Genomic DNA, 14,508 nt, shown 5'->3' with positions numbered 1-14,508 from the left:
CTGCAGGTATCGCGAGTGGAATTGTGCCCACACTATGGCCAGGATTGATGCTGACAGCACTCTCAACACCTCCCTTGTGGAGCTTGAAGGCAACTATTAACCCCCTCATTGACCTGACCATCTTCTGTACCTTGTCCCTTAGTAGAAGGAGTTTCCATTACAGGTTTTGACCTGCTCCAGCTCCAGAGACCATTTCTCTGTGCTCACTATCCAGCCTAGAGACTCCTGGGTAGAGATCAACCTCCCAGTGTCTGCCTTCACCTGGATAGCAGAGGGACTAAAGATTAGAAGATTGTCTAAATAGAGAATCAGGGATATCCCCAGAAGGTGGAAGAGCGCCACTGCTTCAGCTAGGATCTTTGTAAAAATCTTTGGACTGACCGCTAGTCCAAAAGGAAGAGCCCTGAACTGCCAGTGGACTGTTTCTTCCCCTACTACTATCGCAAACCTCAAGTACGCCTGATGTTTCGGGTAGATTGGGACATATAAATAGGCATCCTTAAGGTCCAGCGTTGTCAAAAAGGCCTTTTTCAAGAGATTTGTGCATACTGAGCAAATATTATCCATGAAAAAATCTTTTGTACTCCAAAAATTTGTTCAGGTTTCTGAGATATATAATTAGGCTGTATTTCCCTGAAGGTTTGCAAACAGCAAATACGTGGGAGGAAAATCCATGGTATTGTTGGCTTTTTGGTACCGGCACTATCACCAACTGTTCTACCAACTCCTGAACTCCTTCTAGGAGGGTTTCCTTCTTTAAAGCATCCCGAGGAAGGTGGGTTAAGGTGATCATTGGTGGGGGCATTGACGAGAACTCTAGGCGATAGCCTTCTTGTATTAGCTGGCAGATGTAGGCACTGTCTGAGACTTTCTCCCACTGGGAGGCAAAATGTGACAGGCGGCTCCCCCCACCCTGATCCTGGCATCATTTGATTTCTTTGGTGGTGGCACCTGGGAAGGAAAACCGCAAATTACTCCTTTGCCTTTCCCTGCCATCAACCCATTTCTTACTTGGTTCCTTCTTAGCTCTCCGCTGATTCTGTCCTGAAGGGCCACAAAAAAAAAATTTCTTATACTTCTCCCTCTTGGGTTTAACTGGAAATTTCTTCCCCTTCTAAGAGGACCAGGACAACACACTGTTCAACTCTGGGCCAAACAGAAGGAAGCCTTCAAAGGGGAGGCCACTTAGTTAACCTTTTGAAGTGATGTCACCTTCCCATGCTTTAACCCAGATAATCCTTCTGGCTGAATTAATAAGTGTGGCTGTTTTGGCTGAGGCCTTAAGAGATTCGACTGCAGCATCCGCCAGGTAGGCTACTGCCTTCCCTATTACGGAGGGGGAATCTAGCACCTCATCTGACTTGGCCCCGTGACAGGAGTTTGCTCAGTCTTTCCATTCAGAAGTCTGTATTCCTGGCATTGCAGGTTGCTGCCAGAGCTGGGGCCAGGGCAGATGTGTTAGCATCCCATGCCTTTCTTAGGAGGGATTCAGACCTTCAGTCCATCAAATCCTTTATGCTCCCTAAATCCTCAAAGGCGAGGTCAGACCTCTTGGTAACCTGTGACATTGCAGCATCCAACTTAGGGAGCTTAAAGAATTTATCTTCCTTCGCCTTCTCTTTAAAGGGGAACCTTCTCTTCCAAGTCTTAGGTCTGACCATTCTCCTTTCCGGATCCTTCCATTCCTGTAAGAATAAATCCTTTAATGATTGATGGAAGGAGAGCATCCTAGCATGGTCCTGTGCTGAGGTCTCTCTTGGGGTTTCTGGGATTTCTTCAGTGGTGTAGACAACCTGAAGGAGCCCTTCCAAATCTTCCAGCAGAAAGTGGAGGCTACCAGGCTTAACCTCCTCACCTGCCTCATTACCCAGATCTAGATTCCCCCTCCTCCTGAGCTGTAGTCTGATTTAGGTCGACTATCCAGCTCTCCCTTACTCTCCTCCTCATCCCTGGCTAGGGCCGGAGGAAGCATCTGGGAAAACGGGAGGAATACACTGGGGCCCCCTCTGGAGTTAAAGCTTTCCTATGAGGATGGGCCTTCTCCAGGGGTTAGCTCCTCTGGGCTTGGGCCCTGCGTCTGTGCCACTGAAGTTTGGAAGGACTGGATCGTGTATCATCTCCACTTGCATAGACGCTAGGAAATCTGAAACCACTTTCCCTGCCCAAAGCAAACGTGTGCTTCTGGCGCTGCTCGAGGCTGACAGCAAATAGTAATCACCCTGCCGGCAGAGAGAAGACGAAGTAGCATACCAAGTAATTCCAGAGACTTGACAATGTGTATGAAGATGGACGCAGCTTAGACCGATCCCCAGGAGTTGGTTTGTAATGACTGGCCTCAGCTGTATCTCTGGCCACGCCCACTAATGTGTTTCACCCTGCCCATAGGGGGCTTGGTCAGAGAGCCCCTGTGTAATGCATCTATAACAAAACGGTTTAGGATGGGACCTAAGTAACTTCTCACCACATTTCCTAGAGGAGCTAGAGCCTGCAGATACAGGAGGCGGACTATCAGGGGCCTCCTGGGTTCCGCTTGGGGATACTGAAAGAGAGAATAGGAACACCACCTGCTAGTCTTTCTCTCTTCCTACCCCCCTCCAGCTGATAGGTTTAACATACAGTAAACTGGGGGGGGGGGGGGGGGCGCAATTGGAGCACCCACCTGAGATGATCCATCTGGGCCCCCTGCTCCATCCCTAGTAATCCCCTCAAGAAAGGCACTCACTGAGTCCTGACTTGGACTTGCCTGCAGTCACTGGTACTGCCATCCCTTCCTCCTCCTCCATGAGATGGTTCGGCCCGGTCTCCACTGCAAAAACTAGGTGTGCCATCCTCCGGGATCTCTCAGCCCTCATGCAGGCTGCACCATGTTCCTGGTCCCGCCCACTTCTGGTCACGTGGCTGGAAGATCCTGTGAAACCAGAATGAAGCTTGGAGTGCATGCCTCCTCCTTCCTGCTTCTTTGCACTCCACTGAGTGCTGGAACCACGTGGGGAAGAGGGTGAGAGAGACAGCAGCCAGATGGCATTTTAACACACTACAGCAGCGGTTCACACTCCCCTATGACCGGACTGCAGGTGCCAAGTGGTGGCGGCTTGTGAGAAGGAGCAAGTCTGCAGGTTAGTTCAGCCCTCCCTGGCCTCCCTATGCCTGCCATACCATTCGACTCTCCCCGGCCTTCTGGTCACAGAAACAAAAAACGATCAGATTTAGAAATAAACACAATCAATACTAGAGGGCAAGGGGAAGGGATGGGGCTTATAACAGCTGTAAATTGATTGTGTTTCCTGTAGGGAGGAGCCCCTCATCTCTCAGGTGTGCCATCCTGGAAGGTGATAGGAGAAAAGGCTTTTTTTTATTTTCACATGCCAGGATTATGGTAAGAAAATGTTATACTGGCAGAACACAGTTGAGGGCGTAAAGGCTGACTTAACATACAAAAAATGGTTCTCACTGCAAAAATGCAGCTGTCCACAGTATAATGCAGTTGAGTAATGAAATGACGCTGCTGCAGCCAAATCTATAAAACACAGGAATTGTGAAATTTGCTCCAAATCTGACTGATCTTTGTCAGCATAACGGAAGGGTCAGGGCACTGAACCAACATTTTAAATACTTTTTTTATCCCTTTTTTAAGTGATTACATACTCTCTATTTTCAGCTTCATAATAGCTATTGTAAGAGATAGAGCAGCACACTAATCTTCCCAATAAATAGCTGTGCGGGATTGAAGGGGGGGGGGGGGGGGGTTGTGCACGTGGGAACTGACCATGCTATGCTCTCATGTTCGTATGGTTGGTTTTTAATACGAAAGCAGAGGGACTGGCAGGAACACCAGGGATTTCACAGAGTACAGCAGGCACATATCAGGAATTTGAAATCTTGGGTTTACATATTCTTTAAGGATGTTGTCAGCACACCAAGATATTCTAGTGTGTGATTTAGTTTAGTCATAAAAATATATTCTCTCTTATTGCAATTCATTTAAAGCATATATTGGAATAATATATTGATGTGCTAATCACATCCTTATTTGTATCTGCAGAACAGCACCATTTCTTTTCTGTTGCTCCAGCACCTAAGATCAAGGTTGATCATGGCAAGGAGTGCAACTAGAAATCCTCTATCCTTATAAAAGATTTTGTGGTGGTTATACCATATGAAGAGGAGAGAATCTTGTCATATGTGTATTCTTCTCCAGAAATGACACAAGACAAGGGTTCCCCTTGGTCCTAATTATCACCTACAATCGTGTTCCAATACGTATGAGAAGGTGCTGGGGAACTAAAATCCTGGGGTGCAACTCAGCAAAAAAAGGGTAGATTATGAAAAACACCATCTGTAGTGGCCCTTACCCCAATAAATCACATCTAAATGAACCTGGAAAAAATAAACCCCCAGAACATTATACATTTCCAGAAATCAGAGAGTAGTTGCATTTTTTTATGCTGCGCAATATTTGTGCAACTGTTTATCAAATGCATATTTTCAGGGGAAAAAAAAAAAATATATAATTCATTTTAGTGCAAAACACACACACACAACATAATACTTGATTTTTTGGTAAATATAAAAGATAGGGTTGCGTTCCCGGACCCCTGCTTATGGTCTTGTCATAGTTTTCCTTTTGTACTCCTCCTTCCTTTTCTATTTCCGTTTGTTTTTGGTGTGGCGGTGGATAGCTGCCTTTGGTTTGAGTTACTGTTGGTATTATACCAATGTTTGTTATTTATGTGCCATTGATAGCCCCTGTGCAGGTGTACTTTTTGCTCTGTTGGCGTTAGAACACGGTTTTCTTTTTTTTTTATGTGCCATTGATGGCCCCTGCGTGGGCGTGTCTTGTTGCTCCTGTTTTTTTTTTTTTTTTTTTTTTTTAACGTTTATAAATTAATGAAAATCATTGAAATACAAAGATGGGGTTGCATTGAGTAAATCGATAGCAAACATATTAAGTCGATAACCAAACAGTTATTGTGAAAAACTATGGTACCCAAAAATCTCAATAGACAATTTAAAAAGCCTTTGCTACTCATCAGTTTAGAGTTAAAGCGGAGTTCCACCCAAAAGGGGAAGTTCCGCTTTAAAGATTGGTTGGTTCTCACACCCCCCATTAAAGATTGGCAAGTTTGGGGAGCGGAGACGGGGGGAGGGGTGGGGGATTTACCCGAATTTGACAGGTACCCGCTCCCACTTCTGCTGTGATCGACTAGGCGATCGAAAACGGAAGTTGTCCTCCTACCCTCCCTGCCCGAAGTCTTGTGGGACACCTGACAGGTCTCAGAAGACGACGGGGCCATTCAGGAAGCGCAGTGCTACTCGCGCAAGTCCAACGGAAGGAGGGACTGAAAGAGGGGGTGGATTGTAGGAGTTGTATCTATCCCCTCTTAACTTTTAAACACAGAATAGACCCTTACTGACTCCTTTCCGACCCTTCAAGAGCCCATTTTGCACAAAATAAAAGGACTGCGGAAGGGACGAAAAAGGCATTGAAGCATTAGGATATGTACTATTAATTTTTGCTTTCCTATACTTCTCCTTACAAGCTGCTATTTTAAAGAAAAGAAAAAAAAAGGGAGAGGACGATCCACATACATACTTCCTCCTCTTATGAGGAGGAAGAGGATGACGACGATGACGACATCACAATAAACTCACCACTTTGGCTTTTTAATGTTTTGTAGTTGAAGTCAAAATCATCTTGAAGATTTTCTACCACTTTCATTTTCTGTTCAAGGTCCTGTCAGGCAAGATATGCATGAATTAAAATATTGAACACTGAAAAGAATACAAGATACAATAAAATGTACCACCTTGCCGTCAGTACCTGGACCTTTTTCCTGACATCCTGCAAGTGCTGCTCCAACATCTGTTGCTTTTCAGTCACTACAGTTGCTGTGGGATGGGATGCCGGGCCTCCTTGCTAGATTGTAAGAAAACCAGTCAGACATTCTTAAAAATGAAATTAAAAAAAGAGATCTAAAAGAAACAAAATCCATTACACTGCCACATGCAGAGCTAACACGTCTTACAAAAATGATTGATAACATGAAACCCCTGACAGCCAGTACTTCATTTTGTCTGTGAAGAATCACCAGTAAAGAAATTAATTTTGAAAATGTGAACGTAAAAGGGAAAGGCCCTCTAAACAGTATGTTTTAAACTGTAAACAAGGAATTGCTTTCATATGAGCAAACAATTAGGTAATACACTTCTACTTAAAAGAAAAAGAGAGGCAAATAGCTCAATTAAATCAAATACAAAAAAAAGCTGTTTCTATAACAGAAGCAGAGCTCTCAATCACATGCTTTGTTTTTAGCAAAGTTTCATGTAAAATATTTTCAGAGACCACTTAGTAATACCATGTGGAATCATAGAGAAATAGAATGTGAGCAGGTAGACACACAGTATGCTTCAGTATTCCAGAACCGTACACTAATAAGAAATGTGAGAGTATACCATTATGTTCTTTTTGTATAAAATAGAGCTAGCTACAGTTAGCTAGTACAGTCTGGAGGATGTGGTTACACTATATCCCATCCACCATCAATACCACCACACCTGGGCAGCAGCTGCTGCAGTCTGAAGAAGTCTCCCCTCTTCCCACAGGCATCGGGCTACTATACGTGCAATCTCCATTGGTTTTTCCAGGTACCTACTCTGTAAAGACAAATTGTAAAACAATGAAACCTTCAATTGTAGATTTATTCTTAGTGTTACATTTTTTTATTCAAACCTATAAATATTAAAATGATACAATAATATAAACCAATTATACATTAAAAAATTTACTTTTTTTCTAGAACATATTAACAGAAAAAGTGGTAAAGGTATGAGAAAAAAGCTGCACAGATTCAATAAGCCAGGAAGGATGTGTACGTAAAAAATTACAGCTGAAAGGTAACCATCTTTAGCGTTTCTGTTGTCTTTTGTACTAACAGGAATACATAGGCTGCCATTGAGGACTGCCTCTTGGAAATACTAGCTACCTGGCTGTCTCTTTAGTGGTGCACCGAAATGAAAATTCTGGAGCCAAAGCCGAAAATGCAGGACTCACTTAGCCAATAACTGAAACCAAAATGTCTACATATGTGGGGGTGGGGAAGCGCCAATTTTTTTTCACTTTTAATGTGTGTTTTTATTTATTAAAATTATGATTTTATTGCTATCAAATAGGGGCCAATAGTCCCCTATGTGATAGCATATAAGTAACTGGTCCTCTTTGTAGGAGGAGGGAGTTGGGGGGCAGTGTGAGAAGCAGTGTATACAGACAGGCTCTCTCACTTGCCTCCACTATATGTCATTGCCGGTTTTTAAATGCAATTGACAGCTTTTTTTTCCTTCACTTTGTGCCTCCCAGAAGGATCTGTCAAATCGGGGCAAATGACAGCTCCTTCTCAGAGCTTTAAAGTGCAGAAAAAAAAGTCAGCAATTACATTTAAAAACCGGCAATTACAATTAGCAGCGACAAGTGAGGGAGCCGGTCTGTATACACTGCTTGCTTCCTCTCCTGCCTTTTTTGCACCATCTCTCCCACCATCTGCAGTACGCACAGCCCCCCTCCAAACCCCCTGGCCAAATAGTCAGTCTGCCTCGACTGTCTCTCACTATCGGCACCTGTATCGGCTCACTGTTTCCTGTCAGCAAAATGCCGAAATGGCACGTTTCGGCCGATATGTTTTTGCCGCTGGAATTTCCATGCATCCCCAATTTTAATACCTTCTGAGGTATTGATTGAAAACAAGCATGCAAGTCACAAAAGTCAAGAGTTTGTAATCTACATTACATCTGCGTCAGCGACTAAAGGTGCTGAAGTCTCTGATCTGTATGACAGCCACGGAAAAAGTATGGGAAAAGAAGGTAGGTGGTGTTGGATCCCTAGAATAAGTCTACTTCCACAGGTTGTATGGAGTTAATCATTTGAAATGTGAGGACACTGGGCAGACAGCCCTCATACATTTGGGTTCATTTGGATGCAATGGGAAACATAGGTATAGTCTTCAAAAAACACCAATTGTGTATTATGTTTTATGCCAAGTTGACAGTTGTGTCTGCAGATGCAAGACAAGGTGTCTTCGGAACATTACTACTTTGGAAAAAGTGATGGGCCATTTCTACCAAACTAAATGAAATGTTTTCCTACTGTAGCAAAAGCATGGGGTTGATTTAACTAAAGCAGGAAAATGCAAAATCTGGATGGATTTGCATAGGAACCAATCGGCTTTCAAGTTTTGTCAAAGCTTAAAAGCGATTGTAAGGGCTCAAGGTTTTTTACCTTCATGCATTCTATGCATGAAGGTAAAAAACCTGTGTGCAGCAGTGCCCCCAGCCCCCTCAACACTTACCTGGGCACCATCGAGATCCAGCAATGTGCACAACAGCTTTGGCTGTCCCGGGTCTCTGCCTCCTCATTGGCGGAGACAGTAAGCGGGAGCCATGGTCTGCTGTCAATCACAGCCAGTCAGCCAAAGTGATTCCTCCTTATCCATCTGGGAAAGTTGGGAAGTATGCACGATTGGGGAAGTGGAGAAAGTGCAAAGTAGGGCAACCATACTGATAAGAGGCATGGAGGAGCTCAGCTATGAGGACAGATTAGAGGAACTGAATTTATTGTCTCGAGGAGATTAAAAGGGGTACATGATCAACATGTAAAAATATGTAAGTGGCTCATATAGTGAACTTGGGGCAGTTATTCATTTCATGGTCATCACAGAGGACAAGGGGGCACTCTTTACGACTGCGGGAAAAGAGATTTAATCTCCAAATACAGAAAGGCTTTTCTATCAGTAAGAGCTGTGAAAATGTGGAAGAGATTCCCTCAAGAGCTGGTTCTGGCCAGGGGAACAGTGCCTCTAAGTGCAGTATTTTAAAAACATGCAAGTCCCACTATGCAGCACCAGTGTGGTCCCACTGGGTGTCTCTGTATGCCTGCATAATACGTAGACGGCTGCGCTGGTGGATTCTAATGTACTCTGCTGTACTCGTGTGAGGGGAACACTGGAGACAGGACAGTGATGTCACTTTCGCGTAGACAGGCAGTAGAGGCGGCTCCTCATTTAGGCCATCATAGGGGCAATTTTAGGTGTGGTATAAATGGGCTAAAGCATGAGGTCATTGCCCTCAGATAGCAGACCATTAAAGAGGCACCCTAACTTACATAAAGTATAGCACTAGTGAAGCAAAAATAATAGACAGCAGAGTTGCATGATGCAAGTAGCAAGTATAAATGGACCAACAGTACAGCACTAGTGAAGCAAAAATAATGGTAGTACAAAAAGCTTTTGTACTACCATTATTTTTGATGCACTAGCACTATACTGTTTGTAAGTTAGTGTGCCTCCTTAATGGTCTGGTATCTGAGGGCAAGGACACCATGCCCCAGCGTTCCCATCACACGAGTACAGCAGAGTAAACTGGAATCTACCAGTGCAGACGTGTTATCCAGGGACACAGACACCAAGTGGGACCGCACTGGTACTGCACAGCGGGATTCTCACATGCAAAGTGCCATTTCATCTACTTTTGTGAGTTGTTCAAATTTTTTACATTAAATAAAAAAAAAAAAAAAAAAATACTGCACGTATAGGCGTTGTTCCCCTTCCTTCCTTTTATTTTCAGAGTTTCTTTTAGCTCATATGGAACTGGCTGCCTTCAAGAGCATACTCCCTTTGGACAGTTAACCAGAGACTTATTTCTGTGGACTGTTTATCAGCCCTTCAGTCATTAACTGGATACTAATATTTATAGGTAAAGATGATGGGAATATCCGATTGCCTCTTGGGGAATCAGAAAGCAATTTTTCCACGCTGAAGAAAATTGGATCATGTTTTGAGGTTTTTTGGCCTTCCTTTGCATCAACTGCAGATATAGGACTGTTTATATGGAGCTTTTCTATTTGTGTGTGTTTTGTTTTTTTCCTCCCTGTGGATGAAACTGAATGGACTTGTGTCTTTTTTCAACCAGATCAATGATAAAACTTTTCAGCTAAAGTACTGTATTTTTCGCTCCATAATACGCACTCCCCCCCGTCATGTGTCCCAGACGATGCCGGGCCAGTCACAAAGCGCTTCTTGAGCATGCGCAGCGGGCACAGCCGGGTGCCCACACTAAAGGAGGACAACTCCACGGAAGTAAGAGCAGGTACAAATTCAGGTACCCGCTCCCCCTCACTCCCCAAAGGTCCACAGTCTCTGGTCATCTCCTGTGCTGCGTCCGCAGTCTCTGGTCATCTCCTGTGCTGCGTCCGCAGTCTCTGGTCATCTCCTGTGCTGCGTCCGCAGTCTCTGGTCATCTCCTGTGCTGCGCCCGCAGTCTCTGGTCATCTCCTGTGCTGCGTCCGCAGTCTCTGGTCATCTCCTGTGCTGCGTCCGCAGTCTCTGGTCATCTCCTGTGCTGCGTCCGCAGTCTCTGGTCATCTCCTGTGCTGCGTCCGCAGTCTCTGGTCATCTCCTGTACTATGTCTGCAGTCCATTGGTTCAGAATATTATTTTTCTCGTTTTTCTCCTCTAAAACCTAGGCGCGACTTATGGTCAGGTGCGTCTTATGGAGCAAAAAATACAGTAACTAGAGCACTATAGGAAAGACTCCAGTTAGCTGAAAGGTGCAGCAGAATCTTATGCCATGCTAGCCAACAATAAAACCAGATAGTATGGAGTTAGTGTTATACCATTCACTGGCTAACTTAACATTTTAAAAATAAAAGCAGCCAATCTGCAATTCTTTCATTGTCCCATGTCGAGTACCTGGGGATTCGGACACCCTTTTGTTGTGCCTACTATTATTTGTATACCTGGAACATAATTAGACTTGGCTTAACGCCTCTCTTGCTTGCACAAGGAAAAATACCAGAGCTACTGCATATAATTATTACCTACAGATAGCAGTTTATGCAATTCATGCCCCTTGCCTCCTCTCGGTATTGTCAAAGAAGTTATAGGTTACTAACATAAAAACAATTAACCTGCGCTTGGGTAAATAAACTAATCATGTGACTACAGAACATGAAATACAAATCAGAGAAAAGCAGCTCACATATCAGGCAATATACATAATAGAAAATAAAACAAAATTGCAACGCTGTAATTTTGTTTCATTTTCACTTATAGGTTACTCTACTGTGAACCACAGCTAAATTTTCATAACACAATGAATTTTTACATGAATGGCAGTAGAAAATAATATACTATTACCTGTAGGAACTGCTTTATTCTTCTGAGGTTGTGCTGGTAAAGGACATTGGATTCCTGTAGGAATCTGCTGTACTGCTGGTCTATTTCACCGAGAAGATTGTGGAAAACTAGAGTTGCATGCGACTCCTTGCTGGCAGCAAAACCCCTGCAGAGAAATATGGTGTAATTTTGCTATACAAAACACATACCTTCAACATATTAACAAGGAGATTTCCGCTTTCATACTAACCAAGTGCACAACTGTTTTTTCCATTACTTTATCTGCCAACATATTGTATTCATCATCCAACACAAATCAGACTTGTTTTCAGATATTATCCACTACAGGATTATGTGCTACAGCTGAATACTTAAAGCAGCTGACCGATGCAAAATTTTATCTATACTTGCAATGTTTTGTTAATGTATAAGTGGTGTGCTGAATCTGGCCACATAAAGAAAGCCAATTGCAAATACAATTCAATACACTTCTGCAACATTCACAGAAATTTGTACAAATTCTCTAGTTCCTATGGAAATTAGGAGACCTTTGAACCTTAGGTATTACTGTAGTTTTCATGGAATGAGAGTCGGGTAAGCACACCGATGCATTAACTGCAGGAAAAGCATTGGGAATCTATGTACTGTATATAAAGCTCTGACACTAGTTAAAAATATAAAAATAAGGCCTGCAAAGTAAAGCACCAATACTAATTTCTCCCACTCTTTACCACTGAATCTAGCTGTTTTCCAGAGTTACAGTAAGCTTCAGAAAAATGTTATGCATCTGAAACTTCCAGGAGTGTCAGATGTCAGTATACCTCTCTGTGTTCTGTGGTTTCATCCACTTGCCCGTACATCACTCAGCAGAGTAATGATGTAGAGGTCAGCGGAAGGAACCACAGAGTGACCAGGCATCCAACATTTAGCAAGCTCATCTCAGGAGGACAGCAGTTGCGTGCTGCAAGTAGTAAGTATAAATGCTTTTCTTTGCAGCCAAGCCTTATTCAAACTTTTTTGCAAGTAGCAACCGTCACAATAAGAATTACTGCTAACTTACCAAAAACATGTTTATTTTACGCTCTTCTACTCGCATATACATTGCATGTAATTCTATTTCCTTATAAAAGCAATGCCATTTTATTGCTAACAGATATTCTCTTCATCATCTCTGCTCCAGGTTCTTGAAAAATAGAAAAGAAAACCCCTTTACCAGTCTTGGCTCTCTATCCATGGTGCAAGGAACTGGCGTAGCTCCATGGGAAAGCTGTCACTGTACAGCTGGTGCAGTTGTTCCAGGTATCTGGTGTCCAGCTGCTGCAACTGGTTCCATTGTGTCATCTTGTGTCACGGAGGTCTGGAAGGATGAGACAGACAGTTAAAACATAATAATAATATACATTTTCTCATGGAAGAACACCTTCCTTTAAGAGCAAACATTAAGACATAACTCTAGGCCACCAGTAAAGTGGATTGGTTATCTTCCAACACTAAACAGGAAAATACAGCTAGGCATGACTGTGAACCATTGGCTGGTTTAAAGGATTTCTCAAAAGAACTTGTCACCAACTTAAAAATGTAAAAATACTTTATTATTCTGTGCCTTTACCTGCAATTTTTTACTTTAAGTGTTACCCTTTTTACAAACTTTTTGTATTCACTTACAATGTGCCCTTGAACTTTATTAAGTCAATTCCATAGCACAACTCTGTGGCGAGCACAAGTATTGTCCTGCAACCACCAAGAATTCGCACACAGACCCATAGAACCCCTAGTATCCTTCCCGATGTGCTTGCAAATACCGATTGACAGCCCACAAATTCTGGAGCACCCGTACTTCCCTCATTCACTGCCCAACCCGGAATTTAGGTGGAAACAGCAAATTTAACTACTCCCCTTGATTTTTTGGAGCTTTTTTTCACAGAAGATCTGTATGCATTGATTTTTGATCAAAGCAATTTCTATGCACAACAATTTATCGCTGCCAACCCAAATTTAAACCTTGCCAGACCATTTGCATGGAAACCCATTACGATTTCCAAATTAAATTTTTTTTTTGGCCTAACCCTCAAAATGGGCATTACTAAAAAAAAAATGAATTGTGGTTGTATTGGTCCACAGACCCGATTCATCATATGCCATGTTCTCTGCTGCCATGGCCAAGCATAGATATGAGAGTATAATGTGTTTTATGCATTTCAACGACAATACACTCTGTCATCCTTGAAGTGACCCTGATTTTGACCAGCTCCACAAAATTCAGCCCCTCGTAAATCACCTTAACCAAAAATTAGCAGAGGTCTATACTCCCCAGCAAAAAATCTGCGTTGATGAGTCCCTCTTTAATTTTATTGGCCGCCTTGCATTCAAACAATTTATCCACAGCAAGCGTGCCAGTAATGGGGTCAAGATGTATAAGACCTGTGAGAGGGCAACAGGCTATACTTATAAGTTTCGGATTTACGAGGGAAATGATCATGTGGAGCCCCCTAGATGCCCAGACTACATGGGGAGTAGTGGCAAGATAGTTTGGGACTTGGTGTCATGCTTTTGCCATATGGGGTACCACTTATATGTGGACAATTTTTATTCAAGCGTGCCACTATTTAGACATTTGTACAATCTTGGAACTGGCGCATGTGGCACCATGTGACCTAATGTGTGCCCACCATTAGAAGTGGGTGGATGCAGGGCGGTAAATTATAATGGGCATACCACACACTTTTTCTAGCAGAAATTTCTTCTCTTTTTCATTCAGCCCACAGGCTGCATACAAAAAAGAACATAGCATATATACCCAAAAACGACCAGCAATGTACTGGTACATCACTGGACTTTGAATGGTTATACCAGGATGGTGCCTACAGCTGCAAGCATCATCCCGGTATAATTGTTTTCAGCTGGCGATCGGCTTTCATGTAAAAGCAATCCTAGTGGCTAATTGGCTGCAGGATTGCTTTTTCAAGCAGCGGGAGATGATGCCACCCCTCCCCCGCTGCCTTCCATGGCCTTCTCAGGCAGTCCCGTGCCATCGGGGGAACCTGACAATGCAGCCGGTGTTTCTGCCAGCTGACCATAGAGCTGATTGGAGACCAGAATTGTGCCAATCATCTCTATAGCCTAAGAAATCGGAAGCTATGAGCATTTCATCACTTCAGTTTCGCAGGATATAAACAGCGCCATTTGTAAATTGGGAAAGCATCTGATCACACCGATCTTGGTTTGATTAGATAATGTAAGGGCAAAGGAGATCTATTGAGTCTGATAGACCCCAGATTTCTCAAAAAAGAATATATTACAATGCCCATTGAAGTTATTGGGCATATTTGCATTCCCCTGTGATAGC

At 43.2% G+C, this 14,508-nt stretch overlaps 1 protein-coding gene and 1 pseudogene across 1 annotated transcript in view; both read right to left on the bottom strand.

Annotated features, from left to right (window-relative positions):
* STAT3 (signal transducer and activator of transcription 3) overlaps positions 1 to 14,508 on the bottom strand; it is a 162,699-nt gene that overhangs the window by 76,289 nt on the left and 71,902 nt on the right. Inside the window, exons 2-6 of the mRNA XM_089668782.1 lie at positions 12,376 to 12,519; positions 11,184 to 11,328; positions 6,556 to 6,654; positions 5,822 to 5,917; positions 5,653 to 5,734 (exon numbers count right to left, since the gene is read on the bottom strand). Coding sequence (XP_089524908.1) covers positions 5,653 to 5,734; positions 5,822 to 5,917; positions 6,556 to 6,654; positions 11,184 to 11,328; positions 12,376 to 12,503 — 550 coding nt within the window. The 5' untranslated portion in view covers positions 12,504 to 12,519. The remainder of the gene's footprint in view (positions 1 to 5,652; positions 5,735 to 5,821; positions 5,918 to 6,555; positions 6,655 to 11,183; positions 11,329 to 12,375; positions 12,520 to 14,508) is intronic.
* On the bottom strand, positions 926 to 2,939 carry LOC149469704 (lamina-associated polypeptide 2-like; annotated as a pseudogene).

The sequence above is a fragment of the Staurois parvus genome, unplaced genomic scaffold, assembly GCF_062004578.1.
Source record: "Staurois parvus isolate SC_StPar_1 unplaced genomic scaffold, SC_StPar_1.0 ptg000063l, whole genome shotgun sequence".
Taxonomy (NCBI): Eukaryota; Metazoa; Chordata; class Amphibia; order Anura; family Ranidae; genus Staurois; species Staurois parvus.
This window is presented reverse-complemented; position numbering and strand designations above follow the sequence as displayed.